Here is a 23578-nt window from a genome sequence, read left to right as displayed (position 1 = left end):
GCCACAGACGACCAGTCTGTAAGGAACTTTTCCAGGAATGGACGCCATTGAATCCACACACCCACGACACATACAAAGTGTCAGGTGCTAGTTCTCCAGGGCCTACTGAATACTGCTGGGAACACGTGCACAAGGAACAAAATCAAGGAGTCTGGCTTGTAAAAGCAAAACGCTACCGAAAAGCTTTCCCATCAGGTTCACATCCCGCCGCCCCCCACCCTCTCCTGGCTGTCGTCTGGGACCGTCCTGGGTGTGGTTCTGCCCTGAGGAGCGTGATGATTTCCCTGCAGGAGTCACTATGGGTAACGGTTTGTCCTCTCAGTAAGAGGCACTACCTTGAGGGCCTCGAGCTCACTTTCTATTTGCTTGGAGAAGTTCTCGCTGTGCTCACGCAGCGTGCGCTCCTTGGAGGCCTCGGCGACGGCGTCCTCGAGCTGGGCTTCCAGCTAGAGAGAGAGCATGGCTTTACCCACACGCCGCGAGCCCCAGCGGCACTCAGCTCTTCACCCTAAGATGCAGTTCCTCACTCTCCATCAGAGTTTATCACAAGCTAAAGGCTGAGAAACACACTTCAGGGCTTCCCTGGAATGGCTGGTTAGTAACAAAGTAAGTTTACATTCCAGTTTAAATGGATACTTTGAGATTAAATTTCAAGAAAGTATACTGGTTTTGTGAAAACAAGTACTTCTGAAATCTACAGAACACAGATTCTAGTTCTTTTTAAATGTAAAATTGCAAACATACACAAAAGTAGAGAGGAGTGCAGGAACCCCACGGACCATCACCCAGCATCGACAGGTAGCAACCCAGCCCAACTCCTAGGCCGTACATCCACTCCCTAATTATTTTAAAGCAACGCCCAGACATCTCATCACTTCGTCCACAACTGGAACGGTAGCGCTCAGTTAGGGCCTTCACTAAGTTGACTTACAGCTGGCTACAACTACAGATGTATTTGGGCTACAAAACAAACTAAGAAGAAAACAAACTGGCATTTTGAGGCCAAAGGACAAATAGCCCCGAACATGAAAGGAACAACAGTGTGTACCTCTGGGCTGCCCCACCCAGCATACCAGGCAGATCCTAACAGCACCTTCAAGGAAGGCCTGCTGAAAATACGTGCCTGTTAACAGCTGAACACTGGGAATTACGTAAGGCAACAGTTCTCGAGTGGGGTCCTGAGACCCTATTAGGAGGTCTGCAAGGTCCTTCTTCTTCTAATTACCTATCTTAGGAGCTGGGCTTTCTTCCCCCAAAAATGTGTCACTACAGACAATGCAAAAACACACACAAGAACCCAGCTGCTTTCTGTTCAATCAGATATTAAAGAAAAGCACAAAAATGTTAAAACTGCCACTCACCACATTAAAAAAAAAAAACTCAAAAAATGTTACTTATCTGAACATGTAAATAGTCTGTTACATTGAAAACTTCTTCAGTTCTAATTCCTTATATGGTAACCATTAAGATCTATAACCCACGCAGACAAAAGCTCTTTGGGGCTTCAGTGACTTCTTAAATGTAAAGACGCCCCGAAACCCAAGCCTCAGACCCGCTGCTCTAAGGCAGCTGACGTGAAGTCTCTAGGCTGAGACGTGTGTGTCGTCCACTTGCTTCTAGTCTTCACGTCTGCTGAAGCCATGCCACAGCACACAACGTGGATACCCTCCATTTTGCTTTAAAAAGGAACTTTTAGAAGTTTAATACTATAGCAACCTCTTTCAATAATTTCACAAATAGGTATCAAGGGCTGAGAACTACAAAACAAATGCTTGGCAGAGAGACTCACTTGGCTTCATGTGAAATTTAAGATGTTTTACAGGGATTTATGTAATGCAGCCCAGCACGCAGACAGTTCACTAAGGTCGCCCGAAGTCCCATCAGTGCAGCCCCAAAGCCCCTGAGAAGCTACCTCCTTCCTGCACTTGTCGGACCTGCGGGCCTCCTGCCGCAGGGAGTCGATCTTCTGCATGGCCACCTCCACCTCCTCTTCCTTGTCCCGCAGCTGCCGGGACAGCTTCTGCTTCTGGGAGCGGAGCTCGGCCATGCGCTCATTGAGCTCCGAGAACTCCTGCAGGGCCAGCTTTCGCTGCTGGTGGGCATCTTTGAGTTCTCTGGCCTGGGACTTCAGTCGCTCTGAAGCTTCGATCAGTTGCTGAACACAAAGAGTTACAGATGTTTCAGGTTTGCCTGACAGAGACCTGGACGGGTAGAGGCACCATTGCCCACTGCACTAAGGGGTTAAAAGTGACAGCAAACGCTGGTTACAGACTGCTGCCACAGGCCAAGAACTGACCTTCTGGGGAGAAGCCCCTCGCTCTGCTCAAGCACAGCCACGTGCAGCCTGAAGCAGCCCACCTGTGCTCAGGTGAGGCCCCCCCACGAGAGGAGCAGCCTGCTCACAGAGGCAAGTCTGGCTCAGGAATTCTGACCTCTCCCCTGTGTTACCCACAATCACACAAGTAGATAAAGCATGAATGTGGTCGCCACTCTACAGTTACTTACACATGGCAGGATCAGAAAAGAACACAATATATGTGAAAATGCCTAAGGTTTCAATCAAAGGACAGAATTGTGCAGAAACAGTTAACTAGAGCCTGAGCTCCAGCTGCTGGCTGTCCCTCTGGGTGCGCTGACCTCCCCACCTCAGTGCTGGCTGCGCTGACCACCCCTCAACAACCGGACTGCCCAGCCACTGCGGTTGGAAGCCCAGGATCTGAGCAGGCTGATGAGCAGCTCCCCCAGGGGAGGAGAGGCCTCCCGGGCCCACTCAGTGCCAGGTTCTCCACCCACACTGCACGTCCCAGACAGAGCACTGCAGGGGCTGGGACGCCACGGGAACATTTTAGAAAACAGATCACAAACTACAGAGTCACCGACTAAGTGTCACACATGGACGTACTTCAGGAAACTTGATCCTAACTGTGGGGTGAACATACTGGCACCTGAGCACGTAGTCTGACGTATTTTACTGAAAACCAAATTTATAAAGGAGTTATGGGGGCGTCACCCTCATTTTTATGGTCTCTTTTACAAGGTCCAGCTATCAAAACTGCAGGTGGCTGAGGACAGCCTGGCTGAGCAGGAAGGGCGAGGACCCTGGCTTGGGTGAGGACAAGCACCCTCAGCCAGATGGGTCAGCTACCCTGGCCTAGGACGCAGGCAAGTCCTCCGAATCACCAGGTCCTTACTGTCACGAGGGGAGACACCGCCAACTCAGGAGGGGTGTGGAGGAGATTAAAGATGACGACTGGAAAGTGTGTGCCCCCTGCAGCCAAGCCACTTATGGGCCACCCGCAGCCTGGAAGCAGCTGCGTGGGAACCAGGCCCAGCCTTGCTCCTTAGGAGCTGCAGGCAGCGCTGGCCGGGGTCCTAGGGGGTCTTCAAATGTCTGCCAAACCCAGCCTCACACATTCTGCACACCCACGCAAATGCTTCTCACACAAACCAAGCCTCGGCCACCTTGTGAAACTCCTCCTTTTCCTGCCGCACCACACGGTACTGCTTTTCCAGGCCTTTCAGCCGAAGCGTGGAGTCCTCATGCTCTTGGCGAAGAGTCACTGTGTCCTCGAGTTGTCGTTCGAGCCTATTTGAATCTGAGCAAAAGTGAAAATAAATTGTGTTCCTTTAGATGCAAAACTTTGTTATCCCACTCACTGACAGTGAATTATTTAATGGCTCCTAACACTCTGTTGCTTAGAGACTTTCTGACTTTCTCCCTCACACCCGTGCGGCCACCTGCACCCGTGAGCACTGACTTTGCTTGGACTGCTGCCGTGCGCTCTCCCCGGGACCGGGAGCCTGTCTGTTCGTCCCTGCTGAGCCACGTAAGCCAGCACGGTGTACCCACAGTATGTGACGAGGTATGAGTGATTAAAGGACTCAGCCAAAGCATTTTTCTGGATCAGGGAGCTGGGATTCCAGACACAGAGCAGGCAGCTGAGCCAGGTCTGATGAGTCAGCGTCAACTGCAGCGCCACCCCACAAGTCAGGTTAAGGATTAAGACCTAACGGATGCCCTTTGGAAGCTTTCATAACCTAGGAACCAAGAGAGATGGACGGTGACAACAGACCTGGCACCCAAGAGACTGAAAAGTAAGCACAGCCACCGACAGAAATGCCAGAAAGAAATGAGTTACGGCAATTCCGTCTCGGAGCCACAAACAGGAGAATTAAGACAAAGGAATGAGAGTTTAAGGATAATAATACTAGGAACTGATTCTAGCTATAACTATAAAATTACATTATTAGAGTTAAGCAAGTTGGAGAAACAATTTTTACAAACTGGCAAAATACGAGAACTCTAAACAAGTTTGCTAAGGTTTAAGCTCTTTCTCCTGCTTTCCTTTTTGATGAAAACAACTCTGAAGATTTTCTTTGCAGAGATTAATGCCCAAGAACAGAGACTAAGAAGTTTTACTTACCTGCAATTTTATTCTTCAAACGTTCGATTTCTTCATTTAGCTTTTTGATTTCTTTATCACGGGCTGAGCTGCCCAGGGCCCGGGCGGAGCCATGGAGGGACTGCACAGTCTGGGTGGACTCTGGGGGTGGAGACAGGGTGTGAGTGCAGGTGCTCAGCGCCTGCAGACAGCCCGAGGCGCGGGGGCTGAGGCTGGCACTCACCTTGCAGCTTCCTGCTCAGCTCCAGTCTCTCCTGCTCCAGTCTCCGGATCCGTCTTTCATAGGCTTCAACCTGCAAGCTGTTCTCCAAGTCCCGCTGCACACCCTCGTCTTTGGTTAACGTGCTGGACTGCATTATGCTCTTCAGAGAGCCTCGGTCAGAAAAACAGCTGCAAATACAGCAACATGGTTGCTGATCTACTGAGAATTTACAGTGATTTCGTTACCACTTAAAAATTTCCTGAGGTAAAAGATAAGTCTTTTAAAATTGGCAAACAAAAATGCCTGTGAAAAGGCCACTGTCTATGGAACCAACACTAGAGTCGCCCTTAGTGCACGGGATGGGGTGACAGCGGGCAGCGGAGAGGGACATGCCCCCAGAGCGAGTCAAAGAAGGCACCTCCACCAGGGAGGGGAGTGTGACGTCCGAACCATCGCCTACACTTAACGACACACGCAGAGAGGAGTTCCATGCGAGGAGCCGGGCTTGTGGGGCCTCACTGGTTCTGCACCGGCTGGGGACAATGTGTCCAACTCCTGGAGCCTATCGTCCCCGGGAGACTGAACAGCCTGTACGGCCCCCTCAGAACCGGCACCTGGCCCGGCAGAGCTGAGCTGCTCTCTGGCGCGCAGGTGCACACTGACGCACAGATCGCAGCCACGACAGGGCTTAACCCTGGGACTAGTTACTCTCAGGGGCGGCCTGAGAGTGTGTGCACTGCCCCTGCCGGGCCACTCAGGGCGGAGATCCCAGGGCCCAACCCACCAGGTGGGACCCACAGGTGGGATAAACACCTAGTGAGCTGCAATGCAGCAGAAAGGTCGAGAGCCTCTGCAGGAGGAATTCACAACTCAGGAGCCCACTACATCCCGGACGCTGCCTCTGGGCTAGCAGGCATCAGCCGTCACTTTGGCTTAAGTGCTGTTTAGCTCTGGCCTCTCACACCCAAAGAGAGTTTCTATGCACTTGAGCAGAAGTAACCCTCTTTTGAAGGACTTTCCATTAGCTCAGGCACCAGTGGCCAGAGCAGCCCTGAGTCCAGTTCGGTGCCCTGGTTTCAGGAGCCGTGGCAGTTCCATTTGTTGTATTTCTCCTGCCTTTCTTCTCAAGACCTCTCCGCTTGGCCGGTTTCCTTTGAAAAGCAAGTCAGAGCTCCTCAGGCAACACGGCCCCATAAGGGCCACTCAAGACAGGCCTGCAGATGCAGACAGCACATGGGGCTGGGGCTCTCGGAGCGTTCAGTGTATGGGGACGGCCCAGCTGAGCACGGCGGCACCGCGCTGCTGGCTGTGGCCACCAATGTTCTGCGGCCTAGAGGTCAGGGATCAGCCAGCGGCCAAGTCCCCCCAAGTCTGCTCCTGAACCTCCTATGAGCTAAGAATGGTTTCCACATTTTTAGTGGGTTGTTTAAAAAAGAATACACAACAGAAACCACAAAGCCTAAACTGTTTCTACTTAGGCCCTGTATGGACAAAGCCTGCGACCCTGCCAAATGTCACCGTGTGCAAAGGCAGGTGTGCACTTTCAAAGGACAAAGCCCACTGGATGCTCCCTCAGGCCATCCCCACCTCAGACTGCCAGCACGCCCTCGCTGTCTCCCCAGGGGAAGGCTGGGCCTGGGGAACGGTAAACCTAGACATACCTTTCTGTTGTGAACGTGAAACCGATGAACGGCAAATGTAACCCAGAGAAGCCTGTGTGAGAGCCAGGAGGCAGTATTTCCTGCATAAAAGCACACACAGCATAAAGGAAATTACGTTCAAACAAACCAGAAACAAAGAAGAAAGACTGTCACTGTGACAGTGAAAGCAAGCGTGAACCAGGGAGACTCTCGCAGCCTTCCGGAAGGCCGGCTCTGCGGCACGGCCCGCACGGGAGCCGAGCACTGGCGCAGCCACTGCTCGTTCCTGACTCTGGCCAGCGGGCAGCGCAGCCGAGGGGACACATGCGCCGCCTATGAGGATGACAATGGCCCAGGCCGAACCTGGATCAGGCTGGTGACCACCAGTTTCCCCGCGGCAGGACCCACTGCTCACTGCGACCCTGGGGAGATGTGGGGCAGAGGCTGGGGCTCGCGGTTCTTGGCCTGAAACAGGGGCCAAAGGCAGACAAGAGGTCTGGAACCCCAGGGGAGACTACTTCAGGTAACTTTCTTACAACCTTGTTTTTTAATTTGAAGGTCCTTCTTTATTAAAAGCAAAACTAAACTTACTTATCTGGGAAACTGCAGTGTGTAAGTAGTTTCCTTGAAGTCCAGGAAAAATCCTTTCAACAACGATAACACTCATCTCAGTCTTTTCTCCACGTTGTCTAAAGTTCAGCTCTTATTTTATTAAGAAAAAGTCTCTCAACTGAGGAGTAATCAGATTTTTCTCTTACTTGGTCAAACCTCAGTTTCTCTATCCCCCAGCAAAGACACACTTACAGACAAATAAGGCTGGGTGATGAGACCAAAGTAGATTTGCAGCGTAGGAGAAGAGCTCCCCAGGGCCAATCAGAGTCCCGTCAGACCAGGTCAGACACCAGACGGGCCCCAGGCCAGGACCCAACCTGAGAAACCCGTGATCTTAGCCAGTAAAAGACAAAATCTACATGTACACAGTGGCTCCTGACCTCCGCTCATGCACACGTGAAGACACGACATGGTGGGAGGACAGAACATGGTCTTGCGCACAGCGACCCTGAGAAGGGCTGGGAACTCAGAGGCCCACACAGCACCTGGGGGGCTGCAGCCCGGGTCCTGACAGTGCTAACAGGGCAGCAGTGAAGCCCTAACAGGGTAACATACACAACACCGCCTTGCAAACGTACAAAGTGCCATGAAAATAAAAGTGGAAGTATATCTGATGAATTCTAAAACAAGATAGCTACTTGACTTGATTTTACTCAAATTGAGTAATTCATCATTTTTAAAAAGGGACATTAAGGACCAGGCCGAAGGCTGGAAAAGAAGGTGCCTTTCTCGAGACAGCTGACAGGTCTCTCAGGGCACACAGCTCTCTGACTCCTCATCGGGACGGGCGGCCCCCAGCGTGGCACCGCCGACACGCAGCCCTCCCGGGACGCCGCGGCCCCACTTACAACGTTCCTCAGCACGTCGTCGTCCACGTCGAAGTTGGATGTGTCGGAAGGGCTGCTCACATCCGGGATGTAAGGTGCTTCCAGGTTCCGTATGTTTTCCCAGTTCAGTCCTTCAAAGAACGCGTGCTTCTTGAAGTCCTCGATCCCGTTCTGGCCCAGTCGGCGCTCCCGGCTGCAGATCAGCCTCTGGATGAGGTCCTTCGCTTCCTCAGACACATCGGTGACATGGGAGGGGAACTGAAACCGCTCCTGCAAGGGATGGGAGCAATCAGGGGACACGCGATTAAAACATTCAGGAATATCTAAGGTGCACAGACATCACCAGAGACAAAACAGAAACAGTTCCAAAGCAACGATCACTTCTTACTTCATGGTAGCCAAATGCAACCAAAGCTAATGAAACGGAAGTTCTGGAAAGGCGACCATGAAAATCGTTAGACTTGCTGGTTGCACTCACAGCAGACGTGTTACCACAACCCACGTAAGTTAAAGCGGTGATACGTTTTTTCACCTGTCAAGGTGGCAAAGAACGCTGAGGACAGGTTGTGGGCGGGAACAGAAGCTGGCACCGCCTTCCAGAAGGCATTTCTGCCAACAGCTGTAGCAGCTCCACTTCTAAAACTTACCTCTAGAGAGGCCGTCACAAAGAGAAGATGTAACGTGTTCACGATGCCATTGCATCCTGACCAAGAAAACTGAAAACTGCCTACATGCTCATCAGAAAGGGACTTGTTAAAAAGATACGGCACACCCACAGACACACCCACACAGACACACCCACACACCCACACACACACAAGCACACACACCCACACACACGCGCACATACACACACCCACCCACACACACAGACACACACACACACACAGACCCACATACACACACACATAGGTCCAGCTCCGAGCACTGAGTAGAAGGATGACCAAGAAATCTGGCCGCATGTGGTGTGATGCCACTTCTTTAAATACACCCCACCCCCAACCCGGTAGCTTACGTCCACAAGGCCAAGGCCACACATGCAGGCACAGTGGGCCTGACCTCTGTGATCTCTGCACTGCTTCATGGGGCTGCTGTGAAGAGTAAATGAACGACCACACGAAGGCTGCTGGACCGGCCTCGTGGGTGGAAGCACGCAGTAATTACAGGCTCTGAGAATTAAACAAGTCCTATTTGTTGCCTTAACCACGCGTATCCCTGGGAAGACGGGCTGATTGTCACCACCTACTGTACACATTTTTGCACTGTCTGAAGGTTTTATGGTAAGTATGTATTCACTTATAAATGAAAAAATTTATTTCTATTTTGGGAAAAGTGGTTTTGTTTTTGTAGAGTATGACTTGCTCTGACACAGAGTTGAGTGGAAGACCATTTACCACTTTAGTATTAACACACTCTCTGCTCGAGCGGGGGAGGACAAGCAGCACACAAGGGGGGGCCTCCGGGCTGAGAGCGCGTCCCAGAGCAGGCGGGGACACAACACTACAGCAGAGAGGATGGAACTGCACTAGGAACACATCTGATGTGTAGTATAAAGGAAAAAAAAGAGAAAAATATGAGATGGAAGAGGAAATAATTAAAAGAAAACGGAAGACAGAAGAAAGCAACACTGAAGACAAAAATGAACAACTGAGAAAAGTAAAAAATAAGAGGAAAAGAAACAGGATCAAGAAAGGATTAAGACAACTACTACACTGACATGTGTGATCTGTCTGTGACAGCTGACGTCCAGGCGAACAGGGAGGAGAGTCGGAGCTGGCCTCTAACTGAGGAATCCAGACCTGAAGGTCAAGGTGCCCAGCTGGCCCCCCAAGCACCAAGTCCCACTCCACACGGTCACACGGGCACCCGCACCTTCCTACTGAAGCCACTTCCCCTGTAGGGATTCTGACCAGTGGGCCCCATCACCCTCAGCCAGAGAGGGGTCACCCTTGAACTGCCCTCCTGCACACCCGCCTCTCAGCCTGCACGGAGTCTACCTTCCAAACCTCCTGAATCCCCCGATTCCTGTCTGGCTGCCACCAGCCTGCTCCAACCCCACCGTCTCTCCCCCAGTGCCGCCCCCTCTCACTGCTCTCCCTGTTTCTGGGCCTGCACCTCGGGACCAGTACAGAATAGGGCGTGGAAATGCGATGTCTTACTTCGTGGTTCATGATCTTGCCATAGGTCTCCACGAGGGACTCTGCATAAAAGGGTGTCTCTCCATAAAGCATCTCGTACATGCAGACGCCCAGGGACCACCAGTCGCACTCAGGGCCGTACTTGCCCATGCCGTCCTCCATTGCCTGCAGGATCTCCGGCGAGATGTAGTCAGGTGTGCCCACGGCCACGGAGGACTGGACCTTTGGGTAGAGGGTGCTGCTGAAGGGAAACCCGGTGACATCTCTAATTTTACATTTCTAGCTACTTTCTCTAAAACAGGGACTACAGATGATGAAATAATCATGGAATAAAACTGGCACATGACCAAGATTAAAAAACCAAGTAATTCAAAATTTGATGCAAATAAATGTTCTTTTTGCAGCGCTAAACACGGGGCAGTCTCCAGATTGCACAAGGCTCTCCTGCAGCACGCTGGGTCTTCAGATGCTCAGATGCTCACCACAGCCCCCAAATGGTGCTACAGTCCCACCTTCTCCATCGCTACTCAAAGTGCGGTCCAGGGACCACTGGCATCCAGGCCAGCCCTTCCCAGACTTTCACGTGCATGGAGACCACCTGGGCTAACATGCTCCCAGGGGAAGCTAAGGCTGCTCACCTATGGCCTACCCTCTGGCCTCCCAAAAGGAGCACCTGGAAGTACCAGCCGGGAGCCGAGGTACTCCCGAGACGAGGAACTGGGAGGCTAAGGCCCCTAAAGGGAAAGATCAGTTCCTCAGCTGTCGCCACGAGCAGGCACGGACCTGGACACAGCGACATTTCTAAGCAGAGGTGCAGTCAGTGACAGCAGCCACCACCATGGAGAAAGCAAGGGGGCTGGGGAAGCTGGGAAGCCAGACTGGTCTCAGAGCACAGGGAGAGTGCGGGGCCTGTGAGACTGAAGGTCGAGCAGGACACAAACAACAGTCAAGAATTCGGTCCCAGGAAGGGCCAGACTCTCCCTCAGGCCGCGCACCCCCGAGCCCGGTTGAGCGAACCAGCAGGGAGCCGGCTGCCGGGTGACAAATAACCCAGGTGAGTGTCCACCATGAGGGGTACCAGGCCGGTGGGGAAGGCAACAACGCTCCGGCCACATCCCCTCGTTAGAAGGCTGCGTCTGGGAATAGCACCAATACGTCAATCAGCACTTTGCCGAGACCTTTAGAAATAAGAGAGACTGGCTTTGTGGAGAGAAAGCGAGTAAATGGCTGCGCTCCTTTAAAAAACACCGTTAAGTGACGCCAGTTTTATGGGTTCCCTTACTGCTGCTTGAAAGCTCATAGAAGAGAAGGGACCGTCTCCTCTGGAGAAGCAGTTACCTTAGACTCTGTGGTGGTGTTGGCTTTGAAGGAGAAGACTCCCAAACATCCAAGACTAAACCTGACAAGGGCCCCAGGAGAGATGCTGCCAAAGCCCTAAGGCCAGGCAGCCCCACTGGAGCGGCCGGCCAAAGCGCTGAGCTGACCAGGGCCCACACCCGGGCTCCAGGTGACAGCCATTCCAGGGGTGTCCCCTGCCCTAGTGGGCGTGCCCGCCGGCCCGTGGACCCTGTGTGCCAGTGACCCGATTCTGGACCTGCGAACCCCCTGACCAACAGGAAGTTGCGCACCCCAGACAGAAATGAGGAGGTCCTGTTATACAGTTGAGGTCTGTCACCTGAGAGCATTTTAAGAAAGGACCCAAGAGTGCCTCTCACTGCCATGTGGGCATGCTTCCAGCTGACAGCCTCTCTTCTTACAAGGCATATGTATTACTTTTGGAAACATAAAAAGCAATAAAGATATTTAAACTCAAAATAGAAAATTTCAACTGGCTCTTAAATAGACTTATCTTAATATACGTTTATAAACTTGGTTTCTTAACTGTATCTCAAACTGAAAATGTGAATGAGCCCCTTCTAATTTCAGGGAAGACCCAAAACCACATGGAGAATCTCCAACAAAAATACCTACAGTTCCATCATCGTTCATCTTCAAACACGATCCAAAGTCGGCCAGGCGGATATGACCATTCACATCCAAAAGGACATTGTCAGGCTTAATGTCTCTGTTAGTAAAATAAACACATAGATTAACCATTTCCATGCAGCACATCAGGTAGGTCAAAGCCCTTAACTAGCAGTGGTCAGCAGAAGGAACGCCAGCCTCAGTCATGACAGCTGTCACGGCCTGGGAGGTCGGCCTGGCAATGATTCCGAGGGCAGGGCGGCAGCCCCCTACCCCCACCCCACTGCGCGGGCCTGTGCGGCGGTCAAGACGCCAGTGCTGTCCCTGCCCGGCCACCCCACTAACCAGTGCTTCCTGAGCATCTCCCTGGGCCAGGAGCTGCTCTCCAGCCCGCACAGCCCCGCCATCAGAAAGCCTCACACTGGCTGAGGTGTCTGAACACAAGCATGCAAATACAGACACGCACGTGGTCTCAGCATCACCGACTGCAACCCACACAGTAAGTGCTGTGAAGATAATGAGGAAACGTAAAAGGAGGAGGAGGGACAGAGAGCGCCGTGTGGCGGGAGTGACCACGGAGGAAGACACCTGAACGGAGACGTGAGGAGTCAAGGAGTCAGGCCAGGGGTGGACCCCACGCTGTGCCCTGCAGGTGAAGTCACCGGAGCTCAAGGACAGGGGCTGTCCAATCACAGAGCAGCAAAGGGAGACAGGAAAGCGAACTTGAGGTTCTGGGGTCCTACCTGCTCTTCTGTGCACCTGCCAACATGGCGGGAGGGTTGACTTTAAGGCACCAGCCCTCTTTCCTGGTAGAATAAGCTTATATGACTGGACAGTGTGAACAGGAACGTAAACATTAAAAGCAAAGGAAGATGTTCACCAAGAAGAGTGCAGAGATACTCTCAGCAGCACAACTTGTAACGGCTGCGAAGTGGAATCCTCTAACGTCCACCTGCAGGAGGACGGATAAAGAACTGGGCAGACCACCACCCTCAGCAGACACACACGGGAGCACCAACTCAACAACAGGAGTGGGCTTCACAAACAAGTGAGCAAAAGATGATGACAACTCTTACTCAAAAAAACACGAACAAAGCAGAAGAAAACTCTAGCCCAGCACTCCAAACTGAAACAAATATCCTTAAATAAACAGGAGTATGAAAGAACAAAATAATCTCTCAGTAAGTCAGGAAAATAAAAACTAAGAACAGAACTAGACAAAAAGAGAGAAATGAAAAGAACTGATTTAATTCAGGAAAGAAATGGAAAAAAAAGACACAATTTTAACAGAAATAAGGACTAAATTATAAGATGCCAAAAGAGAATAAATTCAAATAAAAATCTAATGAAAGGCGTCAAAGAAAGGGAGGGAAAGACCTGGAAGAATAAAAATGAGACAAAGAAAGGACTGAAAAGGGTCAGAGAGAAAGTAGCTGGACACTGAAATGGACGACAGCAAAGAAGGTGCAACACACACAGCAGGTGTTCCAAAATCAAAGCAATAAAACAACCTGAGACTATCAACCAAGAGAACTTTCCAGAAGTTTAAAAAAAAAAAAAAAGCCTGAATCTATAGATGAAAGGGCCCATCAAAAATCATCGTCCTGTTTTTTGGAGCCAGACAAGTTGACACTGAAGTGCACATGAAACAATCAACATCAAAGAGCAGCCAGAAAAACACTGCAGAGAAAGAGGGATGATGGGGACACTGGCCCCACCTGATCTGGAGCCTCCACAGCTGAACAGTGTGGTCCTGGGGCAGAGAAAGACCACGGGGGGACGGAGCAGACCGTCCGGAAACAGACCACCTGAGGAAACTCAGTATATTCCCAATACAGACGTTACCTCCAGTCAGCGGGCAGAGACCAATGAGCTGGCGCTGGGGCAACTGGAGCGCCTCGTGCCTCAAGACAAAGCCAGACCTACTGTTCGCACCAGGACAGCTCCAGAGGGCTCACGATCTACACTGAAACCTGAAACTGCTAGAAGAGAACATTGGTTTTCTTCTTCTCTGGGGGTTAAAAAAAAGGACTTCTAACTATGACTCAAAATCGTAATGTAATAAAAGGCCAATAAATTTAATACATAAAAAAAAATCTGCACAGCAAAAGACTACAACAAACAAAGCCAAAAGACAAATGGCAAACTGGGAAAGAATATTTGCAACATTAATTACTGGTAAAAGGCAAATATTTAACAATTGAAGGAAAAAGCCAAAAATCATCTAGAGAAATGGGCAAATGGCAGGAAATAAACAACTCACAAAGGCGCACACAGAAAGACAGAAAAATGACATTCAAGTTCACAAGAATGGCAAAAAAAAAACCCAAACAAAATACACCCAACTATATACCATCTCTCATCCATCAGACGGCAAAAGTTTAAAAACACACCATGTTGGCAAGGCTGAAAAGAAACTTTCACACAGTGCTGGTGGGAACACAAAAAGGCACACTCTCTATGGAAGGAAACTGGCAACATCTAATACAGCTAATTAAAAATGCCAGCATATAATTAATATACACCTTACTCCTCTGTTGATCCAGGGATCCCCCTTCCAGGAGTTCACCCTGGAGACACACCGGCACTATGGAAAGGTACACACACAAGGTTATTCATCACCACGTCATTTACATTTGCAAGATGTTAGAAACTACGGAACCGGCCACCCGCAGAAGAGCCACTCGGGGGCCCACACGCGGGGCTCGGCATGCGTGTGGAAAAGAAGGAGGCACGCCGGGGGCCGACCACGACCTCCCGCACACCGAAGTCACAGGAATGAACCAAGAAAGAGGAAGACACGTGACTCAGAAAGCAAGGGACGCAGCCCCAGGGAGGTGAGCAGGGACCTCTCCACTTGGAAAGAAACAGCCAGGCCAGGAGCTGACAGCCCCGCGGGCCGCATCCTGCTCGGGATGACCCAGCTGCGCTCCCTCGGAAACCAGCAGGGCAGTGCTGTCAGGCCCCAGCAGGGCACACACTGGGGAGCAGTCCCGTCACCCTGGAAGGCCGCTTCTCTGTCGGCTGCTGTGCTGCTGACTGAAACGGTGGAACCGGCTGGGGGTGGGGGCCGTTCACAGTGGTGGACAGACTGCAGCCTGACCTTCCTCTCCTGTTGTTCCTGTGACGCAGGAGAGGGGGGCCCAGCCCGTCCACCACCGTCCCACATCTGAGCGACACGTCAGTGCCAGCCTCCACCCTTGCCCCTGTGAGGCTCCCTCGACAAAGCCCACCCCAGGTTCGGGGGGTGGGGGGTGTGTGCAGGGGTGGGATAGGCTTCCTTCCACTCCAGGCCCTCCCTCTGGGGGGCCCCAAGCCCCCCACCCAGTTTTCTGTCTTCATCCTGGTTCCTCTAATTCTACTCCACACTCTTCTACTCAACTTCCTAGTTTTTTCTTTTCCAAGACTTTTTTTGTTCTCTGAATATTCCTTCTCTTAAAACTGTACCTGTTCTTGCTTCGTTCACAGTGGACGCACCCTCTGCTCTCCCAGGGATGTGGCATTTCCAGCCGCACCCACCTGCGTGGCCTGCTCCCTGCACCCAGCGAGCCTCTCCGGGGTCCAGCTACCGATGCGCCAGTCCAGCCAGTGGGGCAGAGGGCACTGCCCACAGCCGCCATGGTACCCGTCCTTCCTCGGAGAAGGGCCCAAGGCTGCAGTCTGAACTGCGTTTGTTACGCCCACCCGTGGCGACACTTGTGCCGACGAGGCCGCTCGCCTCCGGCCCCTAACGTAGCCTGAGCTTGCTCACAGAATGCCCCTCTGAGACTGGGGAAGGACCGACTTCCTATAAAATCCACGTGGTGAACTCTGCAACAATGCAGCTTTCTGGTTTTACACTAAGTCGTTCAAGCACTTAGCCTGAACACTGAGTTGACTCTGAGAGACAAAGTTTTTGAGTTGCATATTTTAATGTTTCCTACTATGTCCGGAGGTTAAATGACAGAGCAAAGCTTCTCCAGAACCAATTAAGAAAACGAGAAAGCTTTCTAATTAGGGGAAAACAGGAAAGAATAAACTACTTAAGAGCTGGTCAAATGAATTTCCTTGGAGATCTGTGACAAATACAAAGACATTCACCTCTCTGTTGTGAATTAGGCAAAGTTCTATCAAGAAGAGCACAAAATCTAATATTAAAAACAACCATAATAACTGTCACAAAAGCAGGCACAGAGACAGAAATGAACACAGGAAAAAAGAAGACACGTTGTCCCCAGCAGCATCACCCTAGAAGCCGCACTGCTACTGGGCAGCTCCCTGTGACGTGGGGACCTGCCGCACAGCACCCTGAGCAGGGCCGTGCGCCGAGGCGAGTGTCCCACCTCCCAGGGCCTCCACTTCCTCCCTGAGCAACGAGGTCACACTTGGGGCGGGACCTGAAGGGCTGGCACTCCGACACCGGGCGCCATCGCTCCCCTCGGAACAGGACCTGCGCTGCTTCGGAAAATCCTTGACAGGCTTCAAGGCTCGGCCCGACCATGACGTCCGCTCAGGGGACCCGTGAGGGCTCGGCAACACGGAAGGCACGACACCATCCCAGTCCCAAGAGGAGGACTCCCCATCAAGAATTCCATCACTGGGCAACCTATCAGTCAGGCAGTGGAACTAAGATGCTGATCTTAAAAAAAAGATCTCACACAACTCCTCCAGCAAGTACTGGAGGGTATGTGCTCCCGAGTCAAAAGAACAAACCAAGAAAGGAAGGCGCATGACTCAGAAAACAAGGGATCCAGCCCCAGGGAGATGGGAAGGGATCTCTCCACTTGAAAAGAAAGCTCTGAATTGAGAACCACCAGGGCAGGGAGGAACGGGGGAGACAGACAGGACAGAGCCAGGAAGACAGCAGACCAAGGATACCCGGTGGGCCTGAATGCACACAGCTTTAGAATCTGGTCACGACATTTGGTGATAATTAGTGACAGCTGCATAGAAAAGTAGCTAATGAAAAAACAGGGAAATTATCAACTCCAGAGGAAACGAAAACTTTTATAAGAAGTATAACCATTTATAGTACAAAGCTCATCTGTAATATTTACACGTTATATTACAAACGCCAAACTCTGATTTAACCAATAGTTACTACAGCTGACCCTTGAGCAACACCGGAGTTGGGGCGCCAACCCTCTGCGCAGTGTAATCTGAGTACGACTCTGTAGTCGGCCTCCGTCCCCGCAACCCGTACCTGCAGACCGCGTAGCACGACAGTGTGCATGCTTGAAAGAAACCGTGTATAAGTGGACCCGAGCAGCTCAAACCTGTGTTGCTCGGGGGTCAGCTGCATTTTACCAGCTGGGACCAGAAGAGGGAAGTCTGAGAGTGTGTGCAGAAGAGAGGGGTGAGGGAGAGACATGCACTTAGTAAAAGAGTTAAATCTGCTTTAACAGGTGTGATCTAAACCCCCTCCCCACAAAAAATAAAATAGCAACTGAAGCCTGTTATTTAGAACTATGAAGGTAGCAACGAAAAGTTGAAGAGACAACTGAAAAAGTTGTCAACCGTTACTGTGGCAAGGGTGGGGCAGGGCTGGAGACCCAGGTTTTGTTGTAAGTCCTATACAACTATCTGATTTTTGCTATTGCTATGAAATTACTCTCATAAAAGTAAAACAAATCAAAACCAACCCCCGCTCCAGCCCTACAGGCCTGCACTGCCATCTTTAAGAGCAGAGTGAAACGGATGTGGAGGTGCAGGCTGGGCGAGCACCCAGGCCGGTGCCCGGCAGCAGAGGGCCAGGAGAGCGGGGGGCCTGCCCCAGTCTCCACCCCGCCCTGCACACTCAAGAGGCAGTTACACTCTATTTAAGTCCTCTCCATTGCTGTGATGTGAGCCCCTCTCCTCAACCCAACCATCCCTCCATGAGTGTTCTGTGCGTGCCTGAGGCAGGGGAGGGCACGAGCCAGTGTCAGGTAAATATCAAGAGGCAGGTGACTTCAGCTGACAGAGAGAGCATCACGACGGTCACATGGAGCTGGAATGTCCTGGGCGCCAGGCGCTGGGGTCTGAAGGCAGTGACCCGGTCAGGCATCCTGCACTGTGGCCACAGCCAAAGTGAGAGCCCACTAGCTGCCGACTTTTCAGGAGAGCCCGCAGCCCGGGCTCTACGACTCAGGAATTCTGAAAGGAATATTTTAACACAGTAAATGTGGCTTCCATAAAATACATAAAAAGGAGCTTACCTGTGCACGTAATGAAGCTGATGGATGGAATCGATGGCCAACACCATCTCACCAATGTAGAATCTTGCCATATCTTCTGGAAGCTTGTCTTCAAATTTACTGAGCAGGGTCAGTAAATCGCCACCCACATAGTAGTCCATGACTAAGTACTACAAACGGGGAAGGGAAGGGCAGAGAACACAATATTTAGTCACAGCCAAACCTAACGACTAAAGGGCCAGCTTCCACCGTGGAGGCTTTGTAACTCAAGTCTGGACCAACGGCTTGCTTCCCACCGCGCCTGCCGCCCAGGCTCCCCCCAGACGCGCCAGGACACTGCTATGCTTCAGGGGATGTATCTGGCAGAGAACAGATTTCAATGAATAACGTACACGCCATCAGTGGAAAAGGCACCTGAAGCATCTGACACTGGAGAAGGCACCCTGAATGCTGGTGACCCGAATTGGAAGCACAAGAAAGAGTCCGTCAAGGTCTACAGGGCTTGAGAATCTCTCCAGCCTCCGCTGTCACAGGAAGAGGATGCAGGACCACAGAAGGGAAGTGAATGATCTAAAATCACACAGAACTGGCAACTCTCACCAGAAAACCGGTACCAACTGAAAGGTAAGTGCTCCCGGGCTCGCCCCCAGGGAAGGCTCAGAGAACCTTTCTGCTGGAGCAGAAACCAGTGACAGGAGGGGCACTGCCCGAGGCGCTGGGCAGCCTTCCCTGGAAGGACAGCGGCTCTGGATGGCTCTGAAGGCTGTGATGGAGGAAGCCTGGGGCTGTGGAGACCCAGCGGGACACCTGCAGGCCAAAGGGGCACAGCCAGAGTCAGGGGCAGCCAACACCCCGCTGCTGGGCCACTGAGCACAGAGCCCGCTGGAGACGCTGTCCAGCAGGAACTGCCTTCTCTGACTCCAGTTTCCTTTTAAGAGAGGGATGCTCGGGTCTGAGCAGTTAGCTTTCAGCTGATGGAAGAGAGAAGAAACAGCACTGCCTCGTTTGCTCTGAGATCCTCATACTGACAGCTGCTGCTCAGTGTGCAGCCACGACGTGCGGTGCCCTGGTTCTACACCCCACGCCCGTCGGGTCCCTGAGTCCTCAGAGCAGCCCCGCCCAGGCAGTCACGCTCGCGGTCTATAGGTGAGGAAAGGCCAGTGGCAGAGCTGCGAGGTGAGTCCGAGCCACTGGACTCTGAGCCATGACCTTAAAAGGAGGCTGCAGGGTCTCCCAGGAAAGGAAACTCATCCACCTGAGGAAGGGGGAGACGCCCTCACTTTAGACTCCTGCCCTCAAACAGTTTTTACCCGCAACCCTCTCACCTTGCCTCAGACTCAGCTTTCAAGACCCACCTCAATGGACCCCTCCTCAGAGGCCTCCCGGATCTCCCTGCCCCTCCCCACCCACGGGCACCTCAGCCAGGCTTCCCTGCTCTGTCACCCACCCCGCAACCCACAGCGAGCTGGGAGGGCCAGAGCCCCGTGTCAGCCGTCGGCTGTCTCTCCCACACCTGGCACAGCTCTGCTTGCACACAGGACTCTCATTCACTCACTCACTCTCAGTAACAACCTTGTCGGCTCCCTCCAGGTAACAGGCCCCTCCTCTACGGAGCTGCCATCAGGTGGAGGGACAGGGACCATAAGCAAGCCCAGAGACGAACACAGTGACGTCAGAGTAACGGGCGCAGAAAGAGAGCAGAGCCGCCCTCCAGGGAGGGCACTCCTGTGCCTGGACCATCACGCAGACCCAGACCCGGGAATGACGGGCAGAAGCCGCTGGGCCAACGGTGGCGTTCCCGACCAAGGCACGTGTGCAGAGAGACTGTGAGGAACACGACGGGGTTTGTTTTAATGTAGTTCAATGGTTTTATCTGTCAAATATATATTTAAGCACCTCAATTTCAAAGCGTCTTGCTCATCTTTTAGTGGCAGCACAAAGGAGTCAAAAATGTCAGTGAAATGCCCTATGATGGAGCCCTGAAGCTGTTGGTGCCCACACATACCAGGTAATTTTCGTCCTGAAAGGCATAGTGCAGCGTGGTGATCCACTGACAGTCACCGTTCACCAGCACGTCCCGCTCCTCCCGGAAGCAAGCCGTCTGTAAAGAATCAGGGAGAGAGTCGGGCTGTGTCCGTCCATCTGGAACAGTGCCCTGCAGAGCACAGTCCTGAGCAGAGGGGCCCCGCTGGGACAGACGCGCTGGAGACAGTATCCCCGCCTTCCAGGATGCGGGAAGCCTGGCCTCGCAGACTCACTGGGAACCAGATGCACCCTCATCTCCCCCCAGGCGGCTCCAATCTGCTCTCCTCAGCTCTTTCCTGCTCCAGCCCCTCCCACCCCCTACACCAACCACTGCGCCCAGCGCTGCTCAGAACTCACTTCCCTACTGTTGGCTCCCACTGTCCCTTCCACACATGCCACCTCCATGGCCAACACCTGAGATCCCACCTGGCTGATGTGCACACTTCAGCTACAGCTTCCTAGCTGGGCCCTCGTGTCCAGGGCCCCCTGGGGGTGGCCGGTGGTGTGGCGGCCCCACACGGGAGCCCCTGTCACAAATCTACAGTTCAGGAGCCACACAGCTGGCAGGGTAGGCACACACCTGCTCACTGATGTGAACTACTGATCTGGGTCGATTATTTCCAAGAAACATGACTATTTGCAGTACATGATTTATTTGATGCACATAACTGGAACAGGATTCTGCTATGAAGACGTGTGGCCTGTAGCACATAGGTAAAAGGCCATCTTGTAGGCTAAGGTTTTTTTAAAAAGAGCTTTAGTACACGGGTGGAATCTGTATTTGAAAGCAACCAGGTCTTTGGCATAATTATTGTAAGACTTCCTCTTTCATGAGCACGTAAAATTTCAACTCCTTATATCTGCAACTTGCAAAGCTGAACAGAAACAACAGCAGGCCCAGTGGAGCGCCAGCGCGCAGGCCTTGAGCCCCGTCTCACATGCAGTCTCGTGCTGACAGTCAGAGCTTGTTTTCCACATGTTTTTTTTCTAAAATTTTTAAAAATGTTTTTTCTTTCAAAAATGTGATTGAGGTAGGTGTCCCATTCTATGAACTAAAGCAGACGAGAGGATTTACATGGGCCTCCCATCAGCTCACAACATCCAGGTGTGAGGAGATCAGTGGTTCTGGAACCACTGTGACCCCAAACCAGGCCTGGTGAGGGCGGCCGAACCCTGAGCGCCTGCAACACTGCTGCCACCAGGCGGCCCGTGTTCCCAGCACCCGCCTACTCAAAGCTCAGGGTGAAGCCCGCTCCTGACCCAGGGTCGCCAGCGCAGTGCCCACAGGCAGCACACACACTCGGCAGTTCTGCTTTAAGAGCAAGCTTTCAGTGTTTTTTCACTGACCCAATAAAATGAACTAAAAGCCTAGTCTGGTCTACAAGCTATGAACTTAACGCTGCCTAGTGACTTTTCCATGGCCACCTCTTGCTGACTTTGTGCTTTTAAAGCTGATTTTTAGAAATCAATTATCTTGAAATTAAATGTTTAAAATAGCCTATTAAATACAAATTTAAAAATTACCCCAACCAGTATTGTATCTATGTATCTACATTACACTTTTTATCTCTTTCACATATGCACACACACGTGCGAACACACACACACGTACCCACACACATTCTAGGATAACCATTACGATTAGTAAACATTCTTGGACTTAGTGCTGAGCATGCCAATTAAACAGGATCTGTGTTACCTAGACTGAGAGTAAACAATACTGACTCTCAAAATGCGCTCACTCACCGCGACAACTGGGTAGGTACTAACCAATATGGTAAGGTGAGAATCACTTCTCCCTAACCGTAGAATTTTTATAATTTAACAAATTCACACACACACACTTCACTCCGGAGGTTAACACAACAAGTCATGTTAATTATGGCTCAGTTACCTTCTTTCATAAGTCACTTCTATATGAATATAAACCTGAACAGAATTTGCTGTCGGTATTTCTTTCCTCAAACACCTTATTCCTCCCTCAAATTTCCTGGGGCAGCAGCTACCTATTTTCCCACAGGAGAACTGCTTCAGTGAGTCTCCCGTGTCGGCCAACGAGCCAGTGACAACATGAAAAGGGGGGGCTGGGGGTGAGGGCGGGGAGGGGACCAGCGGAGCCGGTGGGGAGGAAGGCAGTGGGGCCACGTGGAGGCTGAGCCATAGGCCACCCACCTCTCGAGCCCAGGTGGCTGCAGGGCGGTGATGACTCAGCCCACCAGCACCTGCTGAGCACTAAGTGGGTGTGAGACCCCGTGCCGGTGCCACAGCCGGAAAGCGGACGCAGGTGCAACCGGGAAGGAGAACGACCACAGGTGGTTCGGACACGACAAACCGGAGATGCCGGGGACACAGGAGTGAGAGCACCCGCCGCGTCGGGGGGCCTGAGGCTCAGGGCAGTGACCAGCCCAGACGAGCAGTGTGTGTTGTCTGCCCGCGGCAGCGGCTAGCACCGGCAGGAAGAATTCTCAGAACAAAGGGGCACCTAGAATTCCTAGGACGGTTTAGAGTGACAGCATGAGAGAGGCCAGAAACCCAAGAAGGAATTTCCAAGAGAGGAGGTGGCAGGTTCTGGAAGCCGGTGTGCGGAGGAGACAGGGTAGACCATGGCTGCAGGGCAGCCTGGGCAGAGGGCAGGTGCTGGGGGCAGGGGAGCGTGAAGGAGAGGACAAAGGACCGGGGGTGGGGGGTGGGGCGTGCAGACAGAAAGGGCGTGGTCGGGAAGTGGACCGGCAACGTGTCCTTGGAAAGGAGGGACCCATGGCTCTGAGGTGAATGAGAAATAGAGGAACACAGGGTGGGCGGTGAAGACAGATGCCAAGAGGGAGTCTGGGGACGATGCAGACCACCGGTGTCACAGTCAGGGCTGGGAGAGGGGCTGGGGAACAGGGTTGAGGGCACGAAAGGGCCGCCACAGAGGTGGACGAAGAAGAAAGAAAACAGTGGATTAAAGGCTGTCGGGCGGCAGCCATCTATTTATAATCTTCACTCCCCTCAAGGAGGGACGACATAAACATTTCCGAATTCAATAATTCCTCTGCACGTGGGGCAGAACTGAGATAAATGCCTCAAGTTTCCATGAAGGTTCCCTGGGCCCTGGCAGAGACACCCGAGGGGGATGCTCAGGAGAGCGCGGGGAGGGAGGAGGAGTCAAGGCCACTGCAGGGACAGGCACCAGGGAAGGCTGCGGTCCTGGAGACCAGCAGCAGCTCACTCCTGCCAGGGCAGGAGGGCCCAGGTCTGTGAGCGCTGGGTTCTCACCCAACCGGCCTCCTCAGCCCCTTCCCCTGATGTAAGCCAGCGCCTACTTGTTCATTTATGGTAACGCTCATGCTTACCTCTGCTCTTTTCAGCATTTCCCACTTGTTGAGGATTTTCATCGCATATATTCGTTCCGTGTTCTTCATTTTGACAACAGCAACCTGTAGCACAAAGCGGAGTTTAACCAAAACTTAGTTAATGGAACAAAAGGTCAGCATGTTTCACATCACTGCAGTGAAATCTTAATTGCCTGGAAATCCTGGAAAATGACCTGGAAAGGAAAGCAGTTCTCTACGTAAATAAAGATTTGACCTTTTCATCATCAAAACTTGACTGTAGCCACATTGCCTCCT

At 52.1% G+C, this 23578-nt stretch overlaps 1 protein-coding gene across 2 annotated transcripts in view; it reads right to left on the bottom strand.

Annotated features, from left to right (window-relative positions):
* Window positions 1–23578, bottom strand: part of CDC42BPB (CDC42 binding protein kinase beta) — a 92318-nt gene that overhangs the window by 26762 nt on the left and 41978 nt on the right. For both annotated transcript variants that reach the window (XR_012507328.1, XM_074364973.1), the window contains exons 3-14: window positions 23303–23386; window positions 19948–20043; window positions 17964–18112; window positions 11794–11887; window positions 9844–10044; window positions 7706–7954; window positions 6267–6346; window positions 4627–4793; window positions 4425–4544; window positions 3463–3596; window positions 1913–2155; window positions 336–446 (exon numbers count right to left, since the gene is read on the bottom strand). Coding sequence is in view for 1 of the 2 variants with exons in the window: in XM_074364973.1 (XP_074221074.1) it covers window positions 336–446; window positions 1913–2155; window positions 3463–3596; window positions 4425–4544; window positions 4627–4793; window positions 6267–6346; window positions 7706–7954; window positions 9844–10044; window positions 11794–11887; window positions 17964–18112; window positions 19948–20043; window positions 23303–23386 (1728 nt within the window). In the remaining variant the exon portion in view is untranslated. The remainder of the gene's footprint in view (window positions 1–335; window positions 447–1912; window positions 2156–3462; window positions 3597–4424; window positions 4545–4626; window positions 4794–6266; window positions 6347–7705; window positions 7955–9843; window positions 10045–11793; window positions 11888–17963; window positions 18113–19947; window positions 20044–23302; window positions 23387–23578) is intronic.

This window comes from Camelus bactrianus, chromosome 6, assembly GCF_048773025.1.
Source record: "Camelus bactrianus isolate YW-2024 breed Bactrian camel chromosome 6, ASM4877302v1, whole genome shotgun sequence".
NCBI lineage: Eukaryota > Metazoa > Chordata > Mammalia > Artiodactyla > Camelidae > Camelus > Camelus bactrianus.
The sequence above is the reverse complement of the archived record's forward strand: the minus strand, read 5'-3'. Positions and strand labels throughout refer to the sequence as shown.